The 25,733-nt window shown below is 38.1% G+C and overlaps 2 protein-coding genes across 4 annotated transcripts in view; one reads left to right on the top strand and one right to left on the bottom strand.

Annotated features, from left to right (window-relative positions):
• Positions 1 to 512: 512 nt before the first annotated feature.
• On the bottom strand, positions 513 to 13,644 carry C7H2orf15 (chromosome 7 C2orf15 homolog). Its single transcript, XM_032353685.1, has 5 exons — positions 13,636 to 13,644; positions 13,374 to 13,550; positions 12,721 to 12,809; positions 8,380 to 8,457; positions 513 to 2,370 (listed from the first exon to the last, which is right to left on the bottom strand). The coding sequence occupies exons 1-5, from the start codon at positions 13,642 to 13,644 to the stop codon at positions 2,025 to 2,027; spliced, it is 699 nt and encodes a 232-aa protein (XP_032209576.1). The 3' UTR covers positions 513 to 2,024.
• A 246-nt stretch (positions 13,645 to 13,890) lies between these two features.
• The window catches only part of TSGA10 (testis specific 10), a 153,110-nt gene continuing 141,267 nt past the window's right edge, over positions 13,891 to 25,733 (top strand). Inside the window, exon 1 of one of the 3 annotated variants that reach the window (XM_032352025.1) lies at positions 13,891 to 13,983. Coding sequence is in view for 2 of the 3 variants with exons in the window: in XM_032352023.1 (XP_032207914.1) it covers positions 14,190 to 14,246 (57 nt within the window). In the remaining variant the exon portion in view is untranslated. Of the gene's footprint in view, positions 13,984 to 14,116; positions 14,247 to 25,733 lie in introns of those variants that run through there. The other 2 variants (XM_032352023.1, XM_032352024.1) reach the window with 2 other exon arrangements.

Raw genomic sequence — 25,733 nt, 5'->3', positions numbered from 1 at the left:
TCAGCACCCAACATGACTATCAAATGTTCTTTTTGACACTCATGGAGATGAAAAACAAGGCTGTAAATATCTGAGCCATGCCCCTGTTTAAAAAAAAAAAAAAAAAGAGGAAAGTAGTTTTTGCTAAGGTTACTGCAACATTTCATACTGCTGGATCCAATGGACCTTTCCATCCTTGCCTGACCTTTCAGCTGACTACCTCCACTGTAACAACTACTGTGGGCAATCTTGACATTACCTTGTCTTAGTTTTCTACCATCTCACTGCCAAGTCCTCAGTTCTCTTTGCTAGCTACCCCATGCTGACCAGCTCCTAAAACAATCTTATTCATTCCCAAGGCTTTCAATACCATTTCTACATACAACTTCAAAATTCATATTTTTAATTCCATACATATAACTGTCTACTTGCCTTGGAAACTGTGTTATGTCCCAAAACCATATTCCTGAGCTCAATCTTTTCCCCAGAGAACCTCCATGCATAGCCTTTTTAGCTGGAATTCCTTTCTTTTTCCTCACTTCTCACTTTCAAACCATCATTCTGTCCTGCTAACCTTCACCAGGACTCTCTCTACTTCTGAAGACCTTGACCATTACCATCATCTTACTTGGACAACTATCTCACTGCAAAAGCTATAAATGACATGACCTTAGAGAAAACTTCCTAGTTCCCACAATTAAAAATCAAGTTTATGTGTCCTGTCCCTCTAGACATTTTACTTTTTCTTCATGGCACATCATAATTTTTATCTTATATAATTACTGTCTGATGTTCTATCTTCTGGCAGACAGACAGTAAACATTATGATGGCAGTGCCTATTTTATTCACCACTATATCTCTAGCAACAAGCACAGTGCCAGGTTACGTGAACAAATGAAATAATTTAGTTTTTTTTTTTTCTGTCCCAAAGAATTATGTTCTGTAAATGATAAAAGCATCATCCTATTGGCTTATATCCCATTCAATAATTTTATTTAGCTCTAAGCTTAATATTCCCTATAAATATACTACATTTGTGTTTTTCTGATTCATAAAATATTGATTCCCCTAAGAGAAGATGCCTTTTCATCTTTGTTTTTATGGCTATTATGGAGATAACTCACAATTGGGCATTAGAAATAGCCAGTAAATATTAAAGTACAGGAAAATGTTCAAAACATACATAATATAGTTACAGGTCACTATACGTCCAGACACAAAATGGTTTTAATTTCATCTTATAATACTTGGGACAATACTGCTGTCTCAAACTACTAGACATTTCAGTAAGAATGAGAAACTGATATATATATATATATATATATATATATATATATATCTGTACATATATATATATAAAACAAGATTTTTTTAACACTAGGCTGTTTTCTTATATTAAATATTGGTAGTATAAAATGGTAGTATCTAAGATAAACTGTTACACTTGAAAATAACTATTTTGTAATTTTGAAATGAATTCAATGTGGAGGCAAACAGTTTTAAAAGGGTGATTGATTTAAAATGTGAAATGCTTCACAAGGTATGTAATTTACTGATTTTTTGCAGAGTTTACCTGAAGTGGTCACTTATAGAACAGAAATGCAAAAATGCAGGAAGATAAAGTAATGTAAAGCAAAATCACAAACTAGAACTCTTACAAAATTGGTACACCATACGTAGTGTGAAATACAGATGTCAAATTGTTTGGGCAGTGTTTTTTGATCACTTGTTAAAGAAATACATTATAATTAAAATATTTTGGTACCATTTAAATACTGTTATTCAAAAAATTCTGATTTTTGACAAGGATAGAATGTAATACCAGAGAATTTTGCCTTGAGCTTTGGAAAGTTTTTTTTCCCCTAAAAAATTAACTTTTTAAAATATGTATCAAAAAAGTGCAGCCTAATGTGATTTGTGAATAGTGAAAAATAAGCAATTGTCTTCCTTCATTAGGTTTTCCTAGTAAGGTTAAGTTCTCATTCAACACGCACTCGTAGTCAAAAGCAAATTCTGGTTTCTTTGGTAGTATGTACAAATAACTTCATTCCACATCTGTCATTTCTATTCCATCACTTTCTTTAACATATACCACAGAACCCGAGGTTTTCTCTGAAAGAGATCCTGAGCCAATCTCTTTACTTCTTGTAAAGTTTTCTTGGTTTGTGTCTTCTAATCTGATTTTCTTGGTGTTTTGAAATAATCGAGTCACTGGTTCCAACTTGCTTTTCTCAGTTCCTTGCATCAAATGATCATCCATTTTCGAATCCATGTGCATAGCAGATACCTGAGTAGCAGATTTACTAAGGGAAAATCCCATGGGGATGGTTGAATAAATACAGTTTGCAGATACCTCTTTAAGTAGTGGAAACGTTTCTTCAACTTGATTGCTTGGAAAAGAAATAACAACAAGTGAATACAGTGGGAATTTCAACTAACCTCATGGCAATGCTTGTTTTCATGAAACATCATGAGGATGAAGCCAAAAATATAAGGCAAAATTGCCTTCCATCTCTGTGTTCACATTTTCTTTGTGGAAGGGTTTGCAGGCTCTATAGATTCTCTGAAAGTCTTTTTAAAAAGGAATTTATCAGGTTTTATGCTTTGTCACCTTTCAGAAAATAACTTCTCTATTTAGTCCATTATATCATTTTTGCTATCAAAAACTTTTAACAAATTATTAATGGATTAAAGAAATAATTACTGAAGAAATACAAACAATTAGAATAGTATTAGCAATTATATACCAATAAATTAGGCAACCTGGACGAAATGGATAAATTCCTAGAAACCTATGAACTACCAAACTAAAACAGGAAGAAATAGAAAACCTGGACATACCCATGATCAGCAAAGAACTGAATTAGTAATCAAAAATCTCTCGGGGCACCTGGGTGGCTCAGTGGATTAAGCCACTGCCTTCGGCTCAGGTCATGATCCCAGGGTCCTGGGATCGAGTCCCAAGTCAGGCTCTCTGCTCAGCGGGGAGCCTGCTTCCTCCTTTCTCTCTCTGCCTGCCTCTCTGCCTGCTTGTGATCTCTCTCTTGTCAAATAAATAAATAAATTCTTTAAAAAAACAAATCTCCCAACAAACAGGAGTCTTGGGCTAGTTGGCTTCCCAGGGTATCCTACCAAAGAAGTCAAACATTCACTCTTCACAGATCACATACTCTATTTGAAAAATCCAAAGGACTCTACCAAAAAATTGCTAGAACTGATACAGGAATTCAGCAAAGTCATAGGATATAAAATCACATTTGATCTTAGCCAAAAGGCAGAGAAGCGATAGGATAGAAAATCAATGCACAGAAGTCTGTTACATTTCTAAATCCTAACAATAAAGCAGCAGAAAGAGAAATCAAGGAATTGATCCTGTTCACAGTTGTACCAAAAATCACAAGATACCTCAGAATAAACCTAACCAAAGAGTTAAAAGATCTATACTCTGAAAGCTATAGAATACTCATGAAAGATACTGAGGAAGATGCAAAGCAATGGGAAAACATTCCATGCTCATGGATTGGGAGAACAAATATTGTTAAAAATGTCTATGCTACCCAAAGCAATCTACACATTTAATGCAATTACTATCAAAATACTACCAGCATTTCTCACAGAGCTGGAATAAACCATTCTAAAATTTGTATGGAACTAGAAAAGACTCCCGAATAGCCAAAGTAATATTGAAAGAGAAAACCGGGTTGCCTTTGTGGCTCAGTTAATTATCTGACTCTTGATTTCAACTCAGGTCCATGATCTCAGGGTCCTGGGATCAAGCCCTGTGTCAGGCTCCACACTTGTGGAGGATTCTTTCTCTCCCCTCTGTATTCTCTCTCTCAAGTAAATAAATAAATCTGAAAGAAAGGTGGCGGGGTCGGGGGAGAGATGTGGAAGGGAGGGAGGGAAAGAAAAGAAAAGAAAAAAGAAACCAAAGCTGGGGGCATCACAATTCTGGACTTTAAGCTGTATTACAAAGCTCTAATCACCAAGGCAGTTGATACTGGCACAAAAACAGATACATAGATGAATGGAACAGAATAGAGAACCCAGAAATGGACCCTTAGCTCTGCAGTCAAGTAATTTTCTACAAAGCAGTAAAGAATATCCAATGGAAAAATGACAGACTCTTCATCAAATGGTGTTGGAAAAATTGGACAGCCACATGCAGAATGAAATTGGACCACTTTCTTACACCACACACAAAAATAAATTCAAAATAGTTGAAAGACCTCAAGGTGAGACAGGAATCCATCAAAATCCTAGAGGAGAACAGAGCCAGCAATCTCTTTGACCTCAGCCACAGGAGCTTCTTGCTAGACACCTCTCCAGAGGCAAGGGAAACAAAAGCAACGATGAATTACTGGGACTTCATCAGGATAAAAAGCTTCTGCACAGCAAAGGAAGCAATCAACAAAACTAAAAGGCAACCTACAGGATGGGAGAAGATATTCACAAATGACATATCAGATAAAGGACCAGTATCCAAAATCTTACATACTCAACATGCAAAACCCCAAAAAATCCTGTCAAGAAATGGGTAGAAGACATGAACAGACAATTCCCCAAGAAGACATACAAATGGCCAACAGACACATGAAAAAAATGCTCAACATCAGGAAACTACAACCAAAATCACAATGAGATAACACTTCACACCTGTCAGAATGGCTAAATTGAACAACTTAGGAAACAACAGATGTTGGGAAGGATACAAATAAAGGGGAACCGTTTTACCCTTGGTGGAAATGAAAACTCATGCATCCACTCTGGAAAAAAGTACAGAGGTTCCTCAAAAAGTTAAAAATAGAGCTATCCTATGACCTAGCAACTGCACTACTAGGTAGTTATCCAAAGGATAAAAACATAGTTATTCAAAAGGGCACCTGCGCCCCAACGTTCATAGCAGCAATATCCACAATAGCCAAAATATGCAAAAAGCCAAGGTGTCCATCAACAGATGAATGGATAAAGAATACGTCATGTGTATATATATGTAATGGACTATTACTTAGTCATCAAAAATGAAATCTTATCATTTGTAACAATGTGGACAGAACTAGGGAGTATTATGCCAAGTGAAATAAGTCAGTCAGAGAAAGACAGATACCATATGATTTCACTCATATGTGGAATTTAAGAAACAAAACAGACAAAGGGGAAGAGAAGGAAAAATAAAACAATATAAAAACAGGGAGGCAAACCATAAGAGGCTCTTAACTATACGAAAGAAACTGAGTTTGGCTAGAGGGGAGGGAAGGAGATGTGGTAATCAGGTGATGGGCATTAAGGAGGGCACTTGATATAATAAGCACTGGGTGTTATATGGAACTGACGAATTGCTACATTCTAGCATTGAAACTAATAATACACTACATGTTAACGAAATTGAATTTGAATAAAAATTTTTTAGTTGCATTTCTATGCACTAACAATGCATAATCTGCAAAGGAAATTAAGAAAATAAATCCATCTACAATAGTGTAAATAGAACAAAAAAAATTACTTAGGAATTAACCAAGGTAAAAGACTTGTATGATGAAAACTAAAACATTATTGAAAGAAATGAAAGAAGACATAAATAAAACATATCCCATGTTCATGGATTAGAAGACCTAATATTGCAAGATATCTATATTACTCAAAGTGATCTACACATTCAGTGCAATCCCTATCAACATCCCAGTGACACTTTTTGCAGAAATAGAAAAATCCATCCAAAAATTCATTTGGAATCATGAATAAACAAAATAACCTTGAAAAAGAAGAAAAGCTGGAAGATTCACACTGGCCTAAAAGCAGACACACAGACCAATGTAACAGAATAGAGAGCCCAGAAATAAACCCTCAGATACATGGTCAAATGATTTTTGACAAAGGTGCTTAGATAATTTGATGAAGAAAAGGACAATATTTTCAACAAAAGGTGCTGGGGAAACTGTATATCCATGTGCAAAAAGAAAAGAAAGAAAGAAAGAAAGAAAGGAATTGATATTTACCCAACACTATATGCAAAAATTAATTCAAAATGTATCAAAGACCTAAATATAAGATCTAAAACTATAAAACTGGATACCTAGACAGCTGGTACCCATCTATTAATGTGGGATCCAGAGTCAGAAAAAACTTTTTAAAATCTCAGGAAGACCTTATTCCATGCCCCAGCTTTAAAGGGAATGACCTTGGATGTTCTAACCCAGGCCTGGGGACCAGCTTAATAGCAAGTGGGATATTTACCAACTGCTTGCTAGAGCCTATCTGGGAAGGCATACAGTGATTTCAGCCACTCCAATAGCAATGTAAGTGCCTAAATTTGAAGCCTGTATCCACTCTTTCAGTCAAACCCTGGTCCCCAGTGGGGACTAACAATAAGGAACTGAAATCCCTTTATGAACCCAGAAAGGACCTCAAACTAGACTTGAAGATACAAGTCACAGATAACTCTTCTTAAATGTTACCTTCCCTTTAGCCCATCAAAATCATAGTCCTTATGGGATTCCTTTTTCCTGCCCTCTCCTCAGAGTGTGTGAGGGAGTTCACTAAAACATCCCCTATCTCTCACTAGACCCCTGGCTATACTCGGTCTTGCATTGTGCTTTGGGCTTTGCCTCCTAAGTGCCCTAACCGGCTTTATATCTTCCAGAATAAAGGTCATCACATTCCAAATGGTGGTTCAGGTGGAGCCTCACATAAAGGTCAAACTAGACACCTACAGGGAACCCCTTGATAGAATGAGATGAGAGGAACCCTGACTGCTAACCCATCCAATGCCCCTGACCAGCAGGATAGCTACAATTGGTCATCACCCTTCTTCCCTAATAGCAGTTAGGGTTACCTCTTCAGAGGGGGAAATGATGAAGGATAGCTGGAAGGCAGGCGGGAGGGACAGGGGGCCCTCCCACCCTAAGAGAAAACTACCCTTAAAAGGATTTAACATCATGCTGAATGTCCTTAATACACTGAACTGTATACTTAAAAATGGTTAAGATGGTAAATTGTATGTATATTTTACCACGGTACAAAAAAAGAAAAAGTCCAATAAAGATACAGTACCTCTTAGTATAGATACCCAATCGGTCAGGAGATATGAGTGTGCAACATGGAGGGAGGACTTGGAAAGGTTCTGAAAGGAGGGAACCAAAGGTCAAGAGTTGGGCTTTAAAAGATGGACAGATCTCTCTGATGATATTCTAAAATGTAGGTATACCTCTTTCTTAGAGTTGGAAACTGAAGGTGAATTTTTTTCTCATCAAATATATATCTAATATTATCTTCAAATTAATAAAATTGTATTTCTTCTATTCTTTGGTCTGTCCTCTTTGATTACTTAAAAAGGAAGTCCTTCTGTTAAAAATGTATAACTTGAATCTAATTATGAGGAAACAATCAGATAAACCCAAATTGAGATATTATATAAAACAGCCTCTACTAAAAAATGTCAATGTATGAAAGACAAAGAGAAACTGAAGAATTGTTACAGATTAAAGAAGATTAAAGAGACACGATTTCCAAATGCAATGAATGATCCTTATTTGGGGAGGTGGGGGAGAAATGTATCATAAGGGCCATTTCTTGGACAATTGGAAATTTTGAATATGGATAGTTTATTAAATAATAATATTGCATTAATGTGAAATGCCCTGAATCTGGTAACTGTACTGTGGTTATATTACTGAATGTTCTTGTTCTTAGGAGATACGTGCTGAAATAGGAGTAAAGGATCATATCTACAACTTGCTTTCAAATTACCTAGCAATAGATAGATATGAAGAGAAAATAAATGTGTTAAATGTTAACAGTTGTTCAGTTTGGTAGGAAAGGATAAAAAATTGTTCAGTGTATTATTCTTGTTAAGTTCCTGTATGCTTAAAACTTCAAAATACAAAGTTGAAAAAAGCTAAAAATAATATACAATTGACGCCTGAACAACACAGGTTTGAACCACATGTATCCACTTATATGCAAATTTTTTCAATAAATACGGCATAGTAATGTAAATGTATTTCCTCTTAGACTTTTTTAATAACCTTTTCTTCTCTGTAGTTTACTTATCATAAGAATACAGTATGTAATACATATGACATACAAAATATGTGTTAAATTTTTATATTATTGGTAAGGCTTCTAGTCAGCAGTAGGCTATTAGTTCAGTTTTGGGGGCTTGATAGATATATGCAGATTTTTTACTGCATGGGCAGGGGGTTGGTGCCTCTCACCCCTGCATTGTTGAGTCAACAATAGTAACAAAACTCTGTAAAACAACAACATACTGCATTTGAAATCAACAATGGTAAAATAATGGTAACATACAGATTCTCAAATAGCACATTAAATTTCAGTTTAATAGAGGGATTGAGGAGGGATCAAAAGCAATAAGGTAGATTTGGCCCTTTGAGTCTCACCTTAACTTGTCTGGAATCTTGTGGACATGAAGGGAGAACAAGTGTATTTGGGGCCTCTTTGGCCTGACATTCACGTTGCTATTCAAGAAAAAAATCTTAAATGCATAAGGAAGAATAAAGTTCCATTAAAAACTAAATAAATTTGGACATACACAACAGGAGACTTGCCTTATCATTAAGGTATGCTACAAAGTGAAAGTGAAAAAGAAAGTGTACAGTTTAGTACAGGTGAAGGAACAAATAAAGGACCAACAGAACATGACAGAGTTCTAATCTGGACCTAGTTATGTGCCAGAACTTCACATATGGTAAAAGTGGCACCATACAACAAAGGGGGATAGAATAGACCAAGTTAGTAGAATGATACTGTGAATACCGACTCATCATGGGGATTAAAATAAAGCAGGATCCCTATTTTAGATATAAACAAAAGTAGACTCCAAATGCAGTAAAGACCTATATGTGGTATCATAGAACTATAAATGAAATTTTTAAAGTGTAGGACAATATGTTTGTCACCTTGGGTGGAGAAGGATTTATTGAATAAAAACTGAAGGGCTTAAAGAATAAGGAAGAAAACAGATGGACCTGACTACTCATAATTAAGCACTTCAATAAAGTATAAAAAAAGTTAAAATGATGGAGATTGGAAGTTGTGCTATAGAAAGCAGACACGGGATTTACAGCTAGAATATGAAAATAACTACAAACCAACAAGAAAAAAGGAAATCCAATAGAAAAATGGGCAAAGGGTATAAAGATATAATTCACAGATTGGAGAATCCCAGATAGATAATAAGTACATAAAGAGAATGTTCAAACTTACTAAGAATCAGAGAAATGCAAGTTTACTACCATCAGAATGGCATACTAGAAAGGTGGATAACATGGAGATTTAAGGAGAATATAGGATGATGGGAAAACTTGTGCATTGCTGGTGGAGTAATTTCTAGCTCCTATTGACATTCCACACATCCAATCCTTCAGTGAATCTTGTTTCTGTTTCTATACTTTCCCAGTGTATGTTCTTCAGACTGTATCTGGAATGAGTCTTTTAAATCATGAACCAGATCTCATCAATCCTCTGCTCACCACTCTGCTCTAGGTACCATCCATGTCAGAGTGAAACCCAAATTGTCTACATGTTGAGTCACCAGCTGTGTTAGGCAGAAAAAAGGTCCCCAAAGATGTCCACATACTAATTCCCAGAACCTGTGAATATGTCACATAGCAAGGGGAAATTCAGGTTGCAGATTGAATTAAGGTTCCCATTGAACCAACCTTAAGGTGGCGAGATTATCCTGGACTCATCACTGGTGATCACAGGTCTGCATAGGTGAAGAGAGGTGGGAATGTCACTGCTAGAATGATGCAAGGTGGGAAGGACCTGACTGGCTATTGCTGGCTTTGAAGATAAAAGGACACCATGAGCCGAACAAAGCAGGCATTCTGCAGAAACTGGAAAGATAAGAAAATGGATATTCCCGGAGAACTCCCAGAAGGAATCTTCCAGCTGACATCTTGATTTTACTCTAGTGAGATCCATTTTGGACTCCTAACCTCCAGAACTTAATATCATATATTTGTGCTGTTTAAAGCCACCAAGTTTGTGGTAAATTGTTACAGCAGCAATAGGAGACTGATATGCCAGCTAACACTGTGTCCTCTCAGACTCCTACCTCTCTCACTTATTCTGCCCCACGAATTCATTGCCATTCCTAAGTATATGCTGTGCCAACCCGTCTTCTGCTTTAGGGCTCATACGCTTACAGTTCCCTCAGTCTGAAGCAATTTTTAAATTTCAAACCACTGTTATAAAACAGACAAAACACATGGTTTTTAGATAATGTATAAAAGGCAGTGCAGGAGAGTAATCCCTGACAGAAAGGAAATATACGAGGTGAGCCCTGTAAGTGCTTACTGCCTGAAAATTTCAGTCTTCTGCACAAGGAGGGGGAACCCAAAGTATGCCCGGTTATTTCAATGAGTTGAGAAGACAGAAATTCAGTCTATAGAAGCCAAGGTCACTAGAACTTGTGGAAGGAGGGGCAGTGAGAGGAAGAGCTCCAGAAATATGCAGAGGATTGGCTGAATACTAATTAGGAAACACATGTGTAAGGAAACTAATGAGGCCTGAGAAAGAACCACCAAAAAGGAGAAGGCTGAATAGTCTGTAGAGCTTGCACAGGGCCAAGAAATGGAGTTCCCACCAGCCTGAATGTAAAGAACTAATATATCGGGCATTGATCAGAGTCCTCAGAAAGGGAACAGATTAGCCCTAAAGAGTATTTGGACCTAACAAAGCTTAAAAGCAAGCTTCTAGGGACGTGTGGGTGGCTCAGTCGTTAAATGTCTACCTTCGGCTCAGGTCATGATCCCAAGGTCCTGGAATCAAGCCCTGCATCTGCTTAGCAGGAAGCCTGCTTCTCCCTCTCCCACTCCCCCGTCTGTGTTCCCTCTCTCACTGTGTCCTTGTCAAGTAAATAAATAAAATCTTAAAAAAAAAAAAATTTTCTAAAGCATCGCTCTCCAACAGAACTTTCCTCAATTATTTAAATATTCTCTATCTATTGTCCTCTATACTAGCCACTAGCCCCATGTGGCTTTGGAAGTTGAAATGTACATAGTACAGATGAAAGTTTAAGTTTTATCTAATTTTGTTTAATATTTAATATTATATAACCTTATTTATATTATATATAAATATTTAATATTATATAACCTTATTTAATATTTAAGTTTTATCTAAGATAAATCTATCTTATCTTAGATAAATCTTACATATTTATATATAAATATAAATTTATATAATATATAAATTTATATTTATATATAAATTATAAATTTAAATATAAATAATATAAATATATATTTTTAATATTTATATATAAATTATAAATAAATTATATATAAATATATATTATAAATATATAAATACATATACATGTGGCATTTTGAATTTTTATTAATAAAAGTAGATAAAACTTAGATAAATATTAGATTTATCTAAGATAATATATAAGATTTATATATAAATTTATAAAATTATATATAAACATATATAATTTTTATATATAATATATTTATATATATTTTTATATATTTATATATAATTTTTATATATAATTTATTTATATATATTTATAAATATATATAATTTTTATATATAATATATTTATATACACAAAACAGACAGAGAGAACTCACAAGTTGGGTGGGGGCAGAGGGAGGAGCAGGCTCTCTACTGAGCAGGGAGCCTGACACAGTGGGGCCCGACGGGGATCATGACCTGAGCCAAGGGAGAAGCTTAACGGACTGAGCCACCCAGGCACCCCAAAATAGAGTCTTTCATAGTGAAGAATGTGAAATGATGGAGGGAAACTAAGGGAGCAGAAAACACAGGCCTTAGAATTACACAGGAGTGTCTGTAACAGTTGGAGAGCACTAGGTATATAAAAGGATTAGTTGAGGCAGGATGGAGCACTAACCACTCTTTGGACTTCTAGAGAGGGAAGAAAATATTCACTGTCTTGGGTTAGGGGACAAAGTTAACTGTTCTTGATAAGAAAAGAAAGGAAAATCTTCATGCCCTGGTTTGGCCTTAAAATGTCCTTTTCCCTATAGTCTTTCCAAAGAATCTCTTCAGTAACATCTAGATAGTGCACATAAATGCTAAAGCTTTTCTTATTTTTCCCTTAGAGAAGTACTAACATGGGAGGTAGGAAAGTACTTTTCAAAAGATTTTATTTATTTTATTTAATTGAGAGACAGTGAGAGATGGGGAGAAGATGAACAGGGCAAAAGTCAGAGGGGGAGGGAGAAGCAGGCTCCCTGCACTGGCCTAGGATCGTGGGATCATGACCTGAGCCAAAGGCAGACACTCAACCAACTGAACCACACAGGCACCCCTAATTTTAAAATCTAAAAAAAGAAATTTTAATTAAAAACATTTTAAGCTCTACACCAAACATGGGGCTTGAACTCACCACCTCAAAGGCAAGAGTCACATGCTCTACCAACTGAGCAAGTCACGTGCTCCAGTTCATGTTTCTTTGTAACTTATTTTATCAGTTAGGCATAATTATATGTACCTCTTGAAATCTGTGACTTCTTTGTTTAAAAGAACAAGGACACTCAAGGTAAATTTTAGTGTCTAGCTATACTTACAAAGTATATGATAGCTGAAATAAATGCAAAAAACTAGGAGATGTAATGGCACAAGTAATGGCGAAAGAGCAGAGATGGGGAAAACATATGGCCCTTATAATTAAATGTACTTCTACGAAGAAATTTGTTCTAACGTGTTTATGACTGCCAATATATTATGGGGAGGGTACTCACCTCGCAAAAACAGGAATTGTTAGTCTCTTCAAATGTGAAATTATTTGAAATACAGAGGTGCAAACTTTATCAAGATCATCAGAGAACAGCTATAAAAATCTAGTTACCTATTTCATCTGTCGGAAGAGACAAGCAGATAAAGCCATTAGAATTCAGAAGCCCTTGGGTTAAGACAGTTTATTTCATATTAAGAAATGTTAAAACTACTATTTATTTTCAAGCCGGGCTCCCAAAATTTGGCAGAGTAATGCAGTCCTCATTCTTTTTCACTAAAAAGCTAATTTCTCCACTTTTAGGTAATACGGTTAATTTTAACATAGATGGATGGCCAAAAATATTACACCTGGCTAAATTAAAGGAATGTTCCAAGACTGAAGGCTCCTACTCGGGAGCAGACAAATGTAAATGGTATTAAACAGGCAAACAATCAATACAATATTAAATATCAAGTGAGAGAGTATACCCTTTCCTCTTTTGTTAATCATCACCAGTTTTTCTGGAAAGGGGTCTTGGAGAAGAACTGGCATGTGGAGAAGGAATACCAGTCAGGAATCTGCGCCTTTTTGCATAGCAATGAAGTTCTGCCACTTCCTAATTCAACCATGACTGAATCGTGCAGGGTTGACCGGGTCGTGGGTTCGCTGGCTCCTTACCCGAACAGAAAGAACTTCTCCCTTCCGAGAGGATGCAGCAGCAGAACCCAACCTAGGAGATTCCCTGAAAACCGGCCCCTTGCCACGGCAGGAGAGCTCAACAACCTCCCACTGCCCAAAAGCAGCTCTGGGGAGTAACGAGTTCACTGAAAGAGGGTCCAAAACGGTAATATATCCCTAGAAAAAAAAAATGCTACAAAGCGGCAAAAGCGAAGCAGCAGGTGTTCTAGAGCCAAGGGAGGGAGGCTGGCGGAGACGCAGCCCTGCGCATGCGTATTCTATTCAGGTGCAGCCGCAAGCAGGGAATTAAGTGGTGAAGAAGAGGGCAGCGGCTGGTTACTAGGAGACGGGACGCTCGTGTGGGAAGGCTAAGCGCAGCGTGGGCCTACGCCTGCGCGGCGCGGATGGACCAGGAAGAGGCCTCTACTACGCACCCTGTACGGCGGGCAGGTGGACGTACGCGTCGCTACGTGCGTGTCTGCGCACGCACGGCTTCTAGTCCCCGCGAGAAGGAAGGTCGAGCCAGGTACGCGTGCGCACGGGAACTGGGGGCGCGCGGGACGGAAGCGGAGCGAAGGCGCCGGGGAGGTGGAGGACGAGCCCCCCTCAGGTACAGAGCGTGAGGGCGGGGCCGACGGCGGCGCCGACCGACGCTAACCGCCCCCGCCTCCTTCCCTCCGGGTCCCTCCTTCCTCTGCCTCCAGCGGGGTGGGGCCAGGTTGATTTGGGGGTGGGAGGGGAGGGGAAAAGGGCGGAGGATGGAGACGGGGAGGGACCTGGATCCCTGGCACAGGCCAAAACTTGCCAGTCGTCAACATGAGCTCCGGGGAGGATGACGGGCGGAGAAACCCGGGGAGGGACTCGCAGCTCCAGGTAGAGGCAGCAGGGATGCGCCGGGTTGGAGTAAAGCAGCTCCTGGACCAGAAGGCCCTGCAACAGGGAGGATATGACGGGGATTAGGGGCTGAGGGTGATCTCTGAAGTGGGGATTCGCTGCTTGACGGCTGTGAGGGACGGTAGCGGGCTGAGCTGCAGTCCAGGGAAGCCCTCCAGGAGCACACTTTGCCGCTGTTGTCGTTTCTTGGGCGCTTAGGGTTGAGTCCAGTTCCTATGGTGACCGCTTCGCTTCCTGCCGCAGCTCTCCGCTTGGTTGTTGCGGGGACTGTTTTGTTTAGAAACGCTTGGAGTGGAAGTGAGGGATTTGGAAGTGAAAGATTTGGTCGTTCAACCTGCCCTTTCTGACTCCCAGCCGCTCACTCCTAAGCCTCTTTATAGACTTTGGGAGGTGAAGAGCCGAGATTACATAGGCATTTGCATGAATATTTCATAAAATTTCAGTAGAAATTGTACACAGGAAAGGCAGGATAAACTGGGTTTCGTATGAAAAAATATTTGAGACTAAAGTAGTGTAACAGCGGCGATTATGGACCTGACAATTAAATATGCATAGGAATACATTGTTATTATTTTTTTAAAGGCAAGAATCAGGGCTTCAAGAACGGTTTGCACAGATGACACAGCCCCGGTGTTTTCCTTCTAACATTCCAGGACCTTATATCGCAGGATATTCGTTGTTTTAAATTTCCTTTACTGGTTTTCAGCATTTAAAGTACACTTTTTTAAAAAACCTATATGGAAATAAATGGAATAATACTGGTTTATAGCTAGAGGAAACTAGGTTAGTTATAAACAAATGGAAAGTGGCACATTCAAATCTGCCTTCAGGATAAAACAGATTCTTGTTTGTATCTGAATTGCTCAAGGAACTGAACCATTCCATTTTAATTAGTGAGAAATAACTAGGAAGGTATATGAATGAAATATTTATTGTAAACAAACTTTGGCATTATTTAATGGCAGCTTGCAAAATAGATCTTATTTTGTTTATTGTCTGGAAATCACTGTTTGTAGTCCAGCATATAATCAGATGTAGAGATTTTGTTGGCTCCTTTTTTGTCTTTTTTAGTTGTTTAGATCAGTTTTAGGGTAATTTACTTTTAGAGTATTCCATATATGGAGACAGAGCAGGTGTTATTATTCATTCTCTATTCTCATCACATGCTCCCTCTTCTGCCCAGATGTAGCCACCATCCTGATTTCTATGATAACCACTTCCTTGCTGTTCCTTAGAATTTCACCATTTTTGTATATGGGAACACGCACATTCTACTTTGGCTTGTTTTTGAACTTCATATAAATGGAATTGTAGTTAAGTATTCCTTTCTAGTTTGCTTCTTTAATCAACATTATGTTTTTTAAGATTTATGCTTGTTGCTTATAGTTTGTTGTTTAGTGTTTACCTACTCTACTATTAAGGTTTTTACAGTTTTGGTAAATATGAACCACTGCTGTGGACTTTCTTATACATGTACCCCCATTATAATCTTTTGAATTGATCTAGTTAGTAAGGTAATTGTATTTGTCTTAGTTAGGGAATTAACATCAGTTTATTATTAATATTTTTTAGTTCAGGAAAGCCTCTTGAAAACAACTCCTTAACCCCCTATGTTTCTTAGAAGTCTTGGTAAATGATACTTCTCCTGGGGCCATTATTTTATGCTCCTTTAAAAAGACAAGTTATTTCTTTACAGAATAGTCTGCATTGAAGATAACTAAAGAGCTTGAATTTGAATGGATTACTGGAGAGATTATTTCTTTTTCTTAAGAAAGGTTAAGCATTGTGTCGTTATTGTTTTGTTTGAAGTGAGTTCTCAAAACCTTTATTCACTTATTTTTATAATACAAAAACCTATCTCAAAATTATTCATGAAACTATGTGGTTTTCTACATCTTTCTTTGATGTTATTCTTTCTTTGATATTATTCCTTCCTACTTCAAAGGATCTGTAAACTTTTTTTATAAAAAGAAAACAAGTTGACTTTTTGTGGAACCAGATTTCAGAAGCCCATATAAAATACTGTAGTATTTTTAATTATTCTACTTTTGTTGAGTGTGTGTTATATGTGTGACATTTTGCTCAGGATTGGTATTTTTTTCTTTTTAGTGTATGATCTTATCTCCTATTTCATGAAAAGTGAAAATTCTATCAGGCAGGACTCTCTTCAGATTTCTACCCCTTCTTATCTAAATCTTCACCTGACCTTGCTTTCCTCTTTCTTGTCTCCAAGGATAGTGCATCTGCCATTTATTTGGGTTTCCTTTAATTGGCTCTGTGACTTTTCCCATTAGTTAACATTAACCCTTGTCTTAGGAATCTTCTATGTGTTTATACTGTAGGACTTAACCGAGAGCACAAAAACTTTAGGGAGTTCTTCAACCCCCTGAAATTGTTTGTAAAGTTTTGTATGTGTTTTTATTTTACTGAGGAGAGGACTTGGGCTTTTATTTAATTCTGAAGGGGATCCTTGATATAAAGAGAATGAAGAAATAAGTTTTTCTCCTTTGTAAATAACTCTTCAACAACAGGGTCTTCTACCTTTTGCTCTACTTCTTGTCTCACGATCATGCTTCCTAAAAGAAGTCTACATTTTCTATTTCCTTTTGTTCATTATTCATCTATTAGTCCTCTTTGAATGTGCTTCTACTCCTTCTGTACTATTGAAACTACTTTCTTTGGATCATCAAAATTTTGTTATTTTGAAAATGTTCTTTTGGCCACCAACTTTGTGTTGGGTACTTCTGTAGGCATTAGAGATATAAGAGTGACCAGACAGAAGCCTAGATCTCTTGGAGTTTACCTTCTAGGAGTGGGGAGACAGACCATAAACAAGTGAAAAATAAATGATGTAATTTCAAATAGTGTTAAGTGCAAATAACCTGATGAGAGAATATCTAGGAGAGAGGTTACTTTAGGGAAGAGGCCACTTTAGGGAAGAGGTCAGGGAAGACCTGCTGACATTTGAGCCAGAGAAGGAGCTGGTCATGCACAGGGCTGGGAGAGAGAGTGTTCTGAAGAGAGGGAAAGCAAGAATCCACTTCATTCCTTGAAGTGGAATGAGATTGGCACAGTGGAGGAACAGAAAGAAAACCAATAAAGCTGATGGGTGAAAAAGAGAGTACTAGATCTACTTAGGGAACTGAAAGCCAAGGGACAAATTATGTAGGACCTTTAAAAGTTTGGATTTTTATTCTAATTACAGTAGGAAGACATTGGAGTCTTTTGAGCAGGATCTTATGATTTTAAAGTGATAGTTTTGATTTTGATTTGGAAAAAAAGTTGTAGCGAGCAATAGTATAAATATAAAGACCACTTAGGGAACTGTACCAGTAGTCTTGTAGGAGAGGAATATGGAGGTGGTAATAAGCATGTTGAGAAGTGGATGGATTTGGAAAATATTTTAGAGGTCAATCTAACAGGGTTCATTTTGGGGGGTTAGATAAAGAGGAAACAAAGACAATCCCTTGGGCACTGCACAAATGATGGTACATTTCACATGGGAAAGACTGGTAAGGAACATAGTAGAAGCAGGGTTGAGAGCAGAAGTGCAAGTGGGGAACTTAAGAGGTCTGTTCTAGATGTGTTAAAGTTGTGATGGCTCTGGACATTCAGTAGACACAATACAATGTGTTAAGTGCTCCAGTAGGAGTATATTCATAGTTTGGGGGAAATATGGAAAATACATCCTAAGTCTTTTTTGAGGGGAGTTGAAGTCAAAACTACTTTTTTTGTGGTCTTTTTCTCTATATTCCCTTAGCATTCATGTGTATTCCTCTGATATGGCACCAATCCTGTTGTACTGTAATTTTTAATTTATTTTTCTGGACTCCCCTAGGCCCATTGAGGGTTGAGATTGTAGGTTTTTATTTGTTTTTCATGTTTCTTTTTCTTTATTCTTTTTTTCTTTCTTTTTTTTTTTTTTTTTGAGAGGAAGAGAGAGAGAAAGAGAAAGAGGGGAAAGGGTAGAGGAGGAGGGAGAGAGGATCTCAAGCCGACTCCATGCCCAGCGCAGAGCATGACATGGGGCTCAATCACACAACCCTGAGATCATGACCTGAGCTGAAATCAAGAGGTGGATGCTTAACTGACTGAGCCACCCAGGCATCCCAATATTCTATGGCGATATTAGATTGCCATAGAATCTAATATTGGTTCATTCTTATTCTAGCTTTTTATGAATTTGTTTGACATGTGAATAACTGTGAGTGTTAAAATGTGAAACTACAAACTGAAACAGGGACAGTGGATACAGAAGAAATGTACTTAAGAGTGATTTTAGTGAAAAGATAAGTAGAACTTGATGGCCAATAATATATATAGAGCACTTCTTGCCAGGTGGTGTTCTAAAATGCTTTACTGTAACTCATTTAATCCTCACAACAGATCTCGGAGGCAAGTACTATTATCATTCCTATTTTATAGATGAAGCCATGGCCAGAGAAGTAACTTGCTCATGGTCATGCAGCTAAGAAGCAACAAAGCTAGCATTATGAACATAAGCACTCTGAGGCTAAAGAACAAGTTCCTAACTACTATGCTATGTTGCTTCCTCATTGAGACTGTGCTTCTAGCTTGGGTTTTTATCGTAATGATTTGCTGCTTCCAAAGTACTTTTACTTGATTCTCTGAAATCTGTACAGGAATACAAGTTCCATTTTGATAGAGATTGTGGAAATGTGGAGGATATTCAGGTGGCCTGAGGTGGGGAACGTGGCAGAAGAGACATGGGCATTTCAGATATACTGATTTCTCTCCCTTTTCATTTACCTCCAAAGCAGAGCAAGTAGCAACTCTAATATTGCTACTCAATTGCTCACACTTGTCAGGTAGACTTTTGTTCTCTTCCTACTTTTAATTTCTAGTGTAACTTGATAGGTAATTTTATAGAATCTCTAACTGACTGTTCAGTTTACCAAGGAGAAGAAGGAAAGATCAACTTTATCTGCTTTTGTAGATTCCTTTAATATCAATCTATGTAAATTTTATTGGTACTTATTATGCAAAGAATTTTATGTAGATTTGTAGGAGTATGGAGAGCTCTAGGACATTGCCTGTTCTTAAGATTCTAATAATTGGGATTGTGGGAAAAGATGGCAGAGGAGTAGGGAACCCTAATTCTACTGGTCCCCTGAATTTAGCCAGTTGTCTATCAAACCATTCTGAACATCCATGAAATCAGCCTGAGATGTAAGAATATATATCTGTATCTGTACAAACAGAAAATCTCCAGTGGTCTTGAGGTATGAAGCAGGGAGCCATGATTCTGCACTCAGATATCAGAAGATAAACAGAAAGGGGAGGGAGCCACCAAAGCTGATGCCAGGAAGGTGATATAACACTGGAGTGTGAAAAGCATCCCACACTGGGGATCATGTACAGACTCACAGACCAGTAGCAGAGGTGAAAGGATTTCAGTGCAGCCCCCAGATAGGATCTAGGACCTGTGGGTGCACATGAGTGAACCAGGGGCTGCTCTCAATTTTAGAAGCACAAAGGGCAGAGACATGCCTGGCGCTGGGTTCTACCACTGGGAATGTTGCTATGGGGCACATGACCAGGGAGCCTGCAGTTTTTAGCAGTGCAGACAGAAATGGAGACAGTGTGGCAAAGAGAGCTCAGTGAAGAGCAGACTGCAATTTCTTTGTTCTGAGACAGATTTAGATGCAGTCACTTCTGCTCTGACTCTGGGAAGAGACATGGAAAGCCACCAAGGAAAGCTGCCAGAGAATAAAAGTGCCCCGCCCCATGGTTTTCACTAAGTCCACTCCCTCCCCAGGGGACAGGGCAACTCTGCCCAAGCAGGGTTGCCTGACAGGCCCCTCCCCAAGAAGAGAGGCTGGAAGAACAAGAGGACGACAATGCAAAGGTCCCTATAAAACAGGTGCATCTTGATTGAGGCATGGTTAATACTTTGAACTCTGTACATTCCCTCAACCACCCCCAACAGAATGACTAAGAGGAGGAACCCCCAACAAAGAAAAGAATAAATGTCCTCTGCTACAGACCTAATGGATATGGATATAAGCAAGATGTCAGAAATAGATTTCAGAGTAACAATTATGAAGTCGATATCTAGGCTTGAGAAAAATACAAGCGATGATATAGAATCTCTAAGGGCAGAAATGAGATCTAATCAGGTGGAACTTAAAAATGCTATGAATGAAATGCAGTCTAAATTGGATACTCTGACTACCAGGCTAAACGAGGCAGGAGAACGAATTAGTGAGCTGGAAGATAAGAAGATAGAAAAGAAGAAAACTGAGGAGGCCTGGGAAAAACAGATTAAAGCCCAAGAGATTACACTGAGAGAGATTGATAATGCCATGAAATGTTCCAGTGTCAGAATTATTGGGATCCCTGAGGGAGGTGGAGAGAGAGTGGTGTAGAAGATATATTTGAGAAAATTGTAGCTGAGAATTTACCTAATCTGGGGATGAAAAAAAGCTTTCATGTTCAAGGGGGCAGAGAGGACCCCTCCTAAGATCAAAGAGAACAGACAAGTATCCTGACATATAATAGTACAAGTCACAAATCTTAGATCCAAGGAAACAATCTTGAAAGTGGCTAGGGGAAAGAGATTTCTTATGTATAGAGGAAGGAATATCAGAATAACATCAGACCTATCCACAGAGACCTGGAAAGCTAGAAAGGACTGGCAAGACATATTCAGGGTACTAAATGAGAAGAACATGCAGGCAAGGATACTTTACCCAGCAAGTCTGTCATTCAGAAATGGATGGAAAGACAAGGGACTTCCAAGACCGGCAGAAACTGAAGGAATATGTGACCACAAACCAGCCCTGCAAGAAATATTAAGGGAAGTTCTATAAAAGAAGAAAGACCTGAAGAGTAATATAGGCCAGAAATTTACAGAGACAGTCTATAGAAACAGGGACTTCACAGGCAACATCATGGCAATAAAATCTTATCTGTCAATAATACTCTCACTGTGAATGGCCTAAATGCTCCCATGAAATGGCACAGAGTTGTAGGTTGGATAAAAAGACATATACCATCCATAGGCTGTCTACAAGAGACTCATTTTGAATCTATAAGATATATTCTTTTTTCTTATTTTAAAGATTTTATTTATTTTTTGACAGAGAAATCACAAATAGGCAGAGAGGCAGGCAGAGAGAGAGAGGGGGAAGCAGGCTCCCTGCTGAGCAGAGAGCCCAATGTGGGACTTGATCCTAGGACCCTGAGATCATGACCTGAGTCGAAGGCAGCAGCTTAACCCACTGAGCCACCCAGGCACCTGAGACTCATTTTGAATCTAAAGATACATCCAGACTGAAAGTGAAGGGATAGAGAACCATGTTACATGCCAAGGGACCTCAAAAGAAAGCTGGGGTGGCAATTCTCATATCAGACAAATTAGATTTTAAGCTAAAGACTATAGTAAGAGATGCAGAAGAACACTATAATTCTTAAATGATCTGTCCAACAAGAAGATCTAACAATTGTAAATATCTATGTCCCCAACATGGGAGCAGCCAACTATATAAGACAGCTGTTAACCAAAATAATCATTGGTAATAATACTTTAATAGTAGGAGACCTCAACACTCCACTCTCAGCAATACACAGATCATCAAAGCAGAAGATAACAAAGAAACAAGAGCTTTGAATGACACAACGGACCAGATGGACTTCATAGATATATACAGATACACCCTAAAACAACAGAATACTCATTCTTCTCAAACACACATGGAACTGTCTCCAGAATAGACCACATACTGGGTCACAAATCAGGTCAGAAGCAATACCAAAAGTTGAGGTTATTCCCTGCATATTCTTAGACCACGATACTTTGAAACTGGAACTCAATCACAAGAAAAAATTTGGAAGGAATTCAAACACTTGGCAGCTAAAGACCATCCTGCTTAACAATGTTTGGGTCAACCAGGAAATTAAAGAAGAACTTAAACAATTCATAGAAACCAATGAGACTGAAAACACTCCAGTCCAGAACCTATGGGATATGGCAAAGGCAGCCCTATGAAGGAAATAGGTAGCCATCCAAGCCTCACTCAGAGAAATAGAAAAATCCCAAGTACACAAGCTAACTTTATACCTTAAAGAACCGGAGAAAGAACAACAAATAAAGCCTAAGCCAAGCAGGAGAAGATAAATATTAAGATTATAGAAGAGATCAATGAATTAGAGAACAGAAATATGGTAGAGCAGATCAACGAAACTAGAAGCTGGTTCTTTGAAAGAATTAATAAGACTGATAAACTGCTGGCCAGACTTATCCAAAAGAAATGAGAAAGGACCCAAATTAATAAAATGATGAATGAAAGGGGAGAGATCATGACTAACACCAAGGAAATAAAAACAATTATTAGAAATTATTATCAACAATATATGCCAGTAAATTAAGCAACATGGAAGAAATGGATGCCTTCCTGAAAACCTAGAACTATCAAGACTGAAACAGGAAGAAATTGGCAATCTGCATAGCCCAATAACCAGTAATGAAATTGAAGCAATGATCAACCCCCGCCCCCCAAAAAAAATACCCGAGTCCAGGGCCTAATGAATTCCCAGGGGAATTCTACCAAACATTTAAAGAAGAAATAATACCTATTCTCTTGAAATTGTTTCAAAAAATAGAAACAGAAGGAAAACTTCCAAACTCAGTCTATGAGGCCAGCATTACCTTAACCCCAAAACCAGTCAAAGACCTTATCAAAAAGGAGAATTACAGACCAATAGTCCTGATGAATATGGCTGCCAGAATTCTCAACAAGATCCTAACCAATCGGATCCAACAGTATATTAAAAGGATTGTCCATCAGGACCAGGTGGGATTTATTCCTGGGATGGAAGGGTGGTGCAATAGTCACAAATCAATCAGTGTGATAGAACACATTAATAAAAGAAAAGACAAGAACCATATGATCCTCTCATTTCATGCAGAAAAAAAACATTTGACAAAATATAGCATCCTTTCCTGATTAAAACTCTTCAGAGTGTAGGGATAGAGGGAACAGTTCTCAGTTTCTTAAAAGCCATCTATGAAAAGCCCACAGCAAATATCAGCTTTTCCCTTAAGATCAGGAACATGACAAGGATGCCCACTCTCACCACTATTGTTCAACATAGTGCTAGAAGTCCTAACATTAGCAATCAGACAACAAAAAGAAATAAAGGTATCCAGATTGGCAAAGAGAAATAAAACTCTCTCTCTTTGGAGATGACATGATACTTTACGTGAAAAACCCAAAAAAGACTCCAACCCAAATTACTAGAACTCATATGGCAATTCAGTAATGTGGCAGGATACAAAATCAGTGCACAGAAATCAGTTGCTTTTCTATTTACTAATGAAGTAACTGTAGAAAGAGAAATTCAGGAATTGATTCCATTTACAATAGCACCTAAAACCATAAGATACCTTGGAATAAACCTAACGAAAGAGGTAAAGGATCTAGAAACTATGGAACACTTAGGAAAGAATTTGAAGGAAACACAAAAAGATGGGGATACATTCCATGCTCATGGACTGGAAGAACTAATATTGTTAAAATGTCTATGCTGCCCAGAGCATTCTACACTTTCAGCTCCATCCTGATCAAAATACCAATGGCATTTTTCAAAGAGCTGGAACAAAAAGTTCTAAAATTTGTATGGCACCAGAAAAGACCAAGGACGGGACTGGAAGAGATTATGCTGAGTGAAATAAGTCAAGCAGAGAGAGTCAATTATCATATGGTTTCACTTATTTGTGGAGCATAACAAATAGCATGGAGGACATGGGGACTTAGAGTGGAGAAGGGAATTGGGGGAAATTGGAAGGGGAGGTGAACCATGAGAGACTATGGACTCTGAAAAACAATCTGAGGGTTTTGAAGGGACGGGGGGTGGGAGGTTGGGGTACCAGGTGGTGGGTATTATAGAGGGCACGGATTGCATGGAGCACGGGGTGTGGTGCAAAAATAATGAATACTGTTATGCTGGAAATAAAAAAAAAAAAAAAGAAAGAAAAGACCCCAAATCACCAAGAAAATGTTGAAAAAGATAAACAAAGCTGATTGCATCACATTGCCTTATTTCAAGCTATATTACAAAGCTGTGATCACCAAGACAGTATGGTACTGGCACAAAAAGACACATAGATAAATGGAACAGAATAGAGAGCCCAAATATGGACCCTCAACTCTATGGTCAACTAATCTTCGACAAAGCAGGAAAGAATATCCAATGGAAAAAAGACAGTCTGTTCAATAAATGGTACTGGGGAAATTGGACAGCTATATACAGAAGAATGAAACTTGACTGTTCTCTTCCACCATACACAAAGATAAACTTTAAATGGATGAAAGACCTCAATGTGAGACAGGAATCCATCAAAATCCTAGAGGAGAACATAGGCAGTAACTTCTTTGACATCAGCCACAGCAACTTCTTTCAAGACACGTTTCTAAAGGCAAGGTAAACAAAAGCAAAAATGAACTTTTGAGTCTTGAGCAAGATAAAAACCTTCTGCATAGCAAAGGAAATAGTCAACAATATAGAGGCAACCCATGGAATAGGAGAAGATATTTCCAAATGACACTACAGATAAAGGGCTGGTATCCAAGATCTATAAAGAACTTCTCAAATTCAACATCCAAAAAACAAATAATCAAGTGAAAAAAAAGGGGCAAAAGACATGAACAGACACTTCTCCAAAGAAGACATACCCATGACTAAAAGACACATGAAAACATGTTTAGCATCATTAGCCACCAGGGAAATCCAAATCAAAATCACACTGAAATCTTATACCAGTTAGAATGGCAAAAATTAACAAGGCAGGAAACAACAAATGTTGATGAGGATGTGGAGAAAGGGTAACCCTGTTACACTGTTGTTAGAAATGCAAGTTGGTACAACCACTTTGGACAACTGTGTGGAGGTTCCTCAAAACATTAAAATAGAGTTACCCTGTGATCCAGCATCATGCTTCTGGGTATTTACCCCAGATAGAAATGTAGTGATCTGAAGGGGCACATGCACCCCATTGTTCATAGCAGCAGTTTCCACAATAGCCAAACTGGGAGGAGATGAGCTGCCCTTCAGTAGGTGAGTGGATAAAGAAGATGCGGTCCTTATGTACATTGGAATGTTACTCAGTCATCAGAAAGGATGAATACCCACCATTTGCCTCAACATGGATGGAACTGGAAGGGATTATGCTGAGTGAAATAAGTCAAGTGGAGAAAGATAATTATCATGTGGTTTCACTTACATGTGGAACATAAGGAATAACATGGAGGACATTAGTAGAAGGAAGGGAAAATGAAGGTGGAGAGATCAGAGGGGGAGATGAACTATGAGAGACTCTGGGAAACAAACTGAGGGTTTCAGAGGGGAAGTGGACAGAGGGATGTGTTAGCCTGATGATGGGTATTAAGGAGGGTATGTATTGCAATGAGCACTGGGTGTTATATGCAAACAATGAGTCATGGA

The sequence above is a fragment of the Mustela erminea genome, chromosome 7 (genome assembly GCF_009829155.1).
Source record: "Mustela erminea isolate mMusErm1 chromosome 7, mMusErm1.Pri, whole genome shotgun sequence".
NCBI classification, from domain to species: Eukaryota; Metazoa; Chordata; class Mammalia; order Carnivora; family Mustelidae; genus Mustela; species Mustela erminea.
Note: the sequence above shows the minus strand (reverse complement) of the source record. Positions and strands in the feature narration are given on the sequence as shown.

Coding starts and splice junctions, on each gene's coding strand:
- C7H2orf15 (XM_032353685.1), bottom strand. Junction 12,810..13,373: donor GAGAAGTTCTTTCTGTTCGG/GTAAGGAGCCAG, acceptor AGATTTTTATAG/CTGTTCTCTGATGATCTTGA. Junction 2,371..8,379: donor AAGATTCCAGACAAGTTAAG/GTGAGACTCAAA, acceptor TTCTTTTCCAAG/CAATCAAGTTGAAGAAACGT.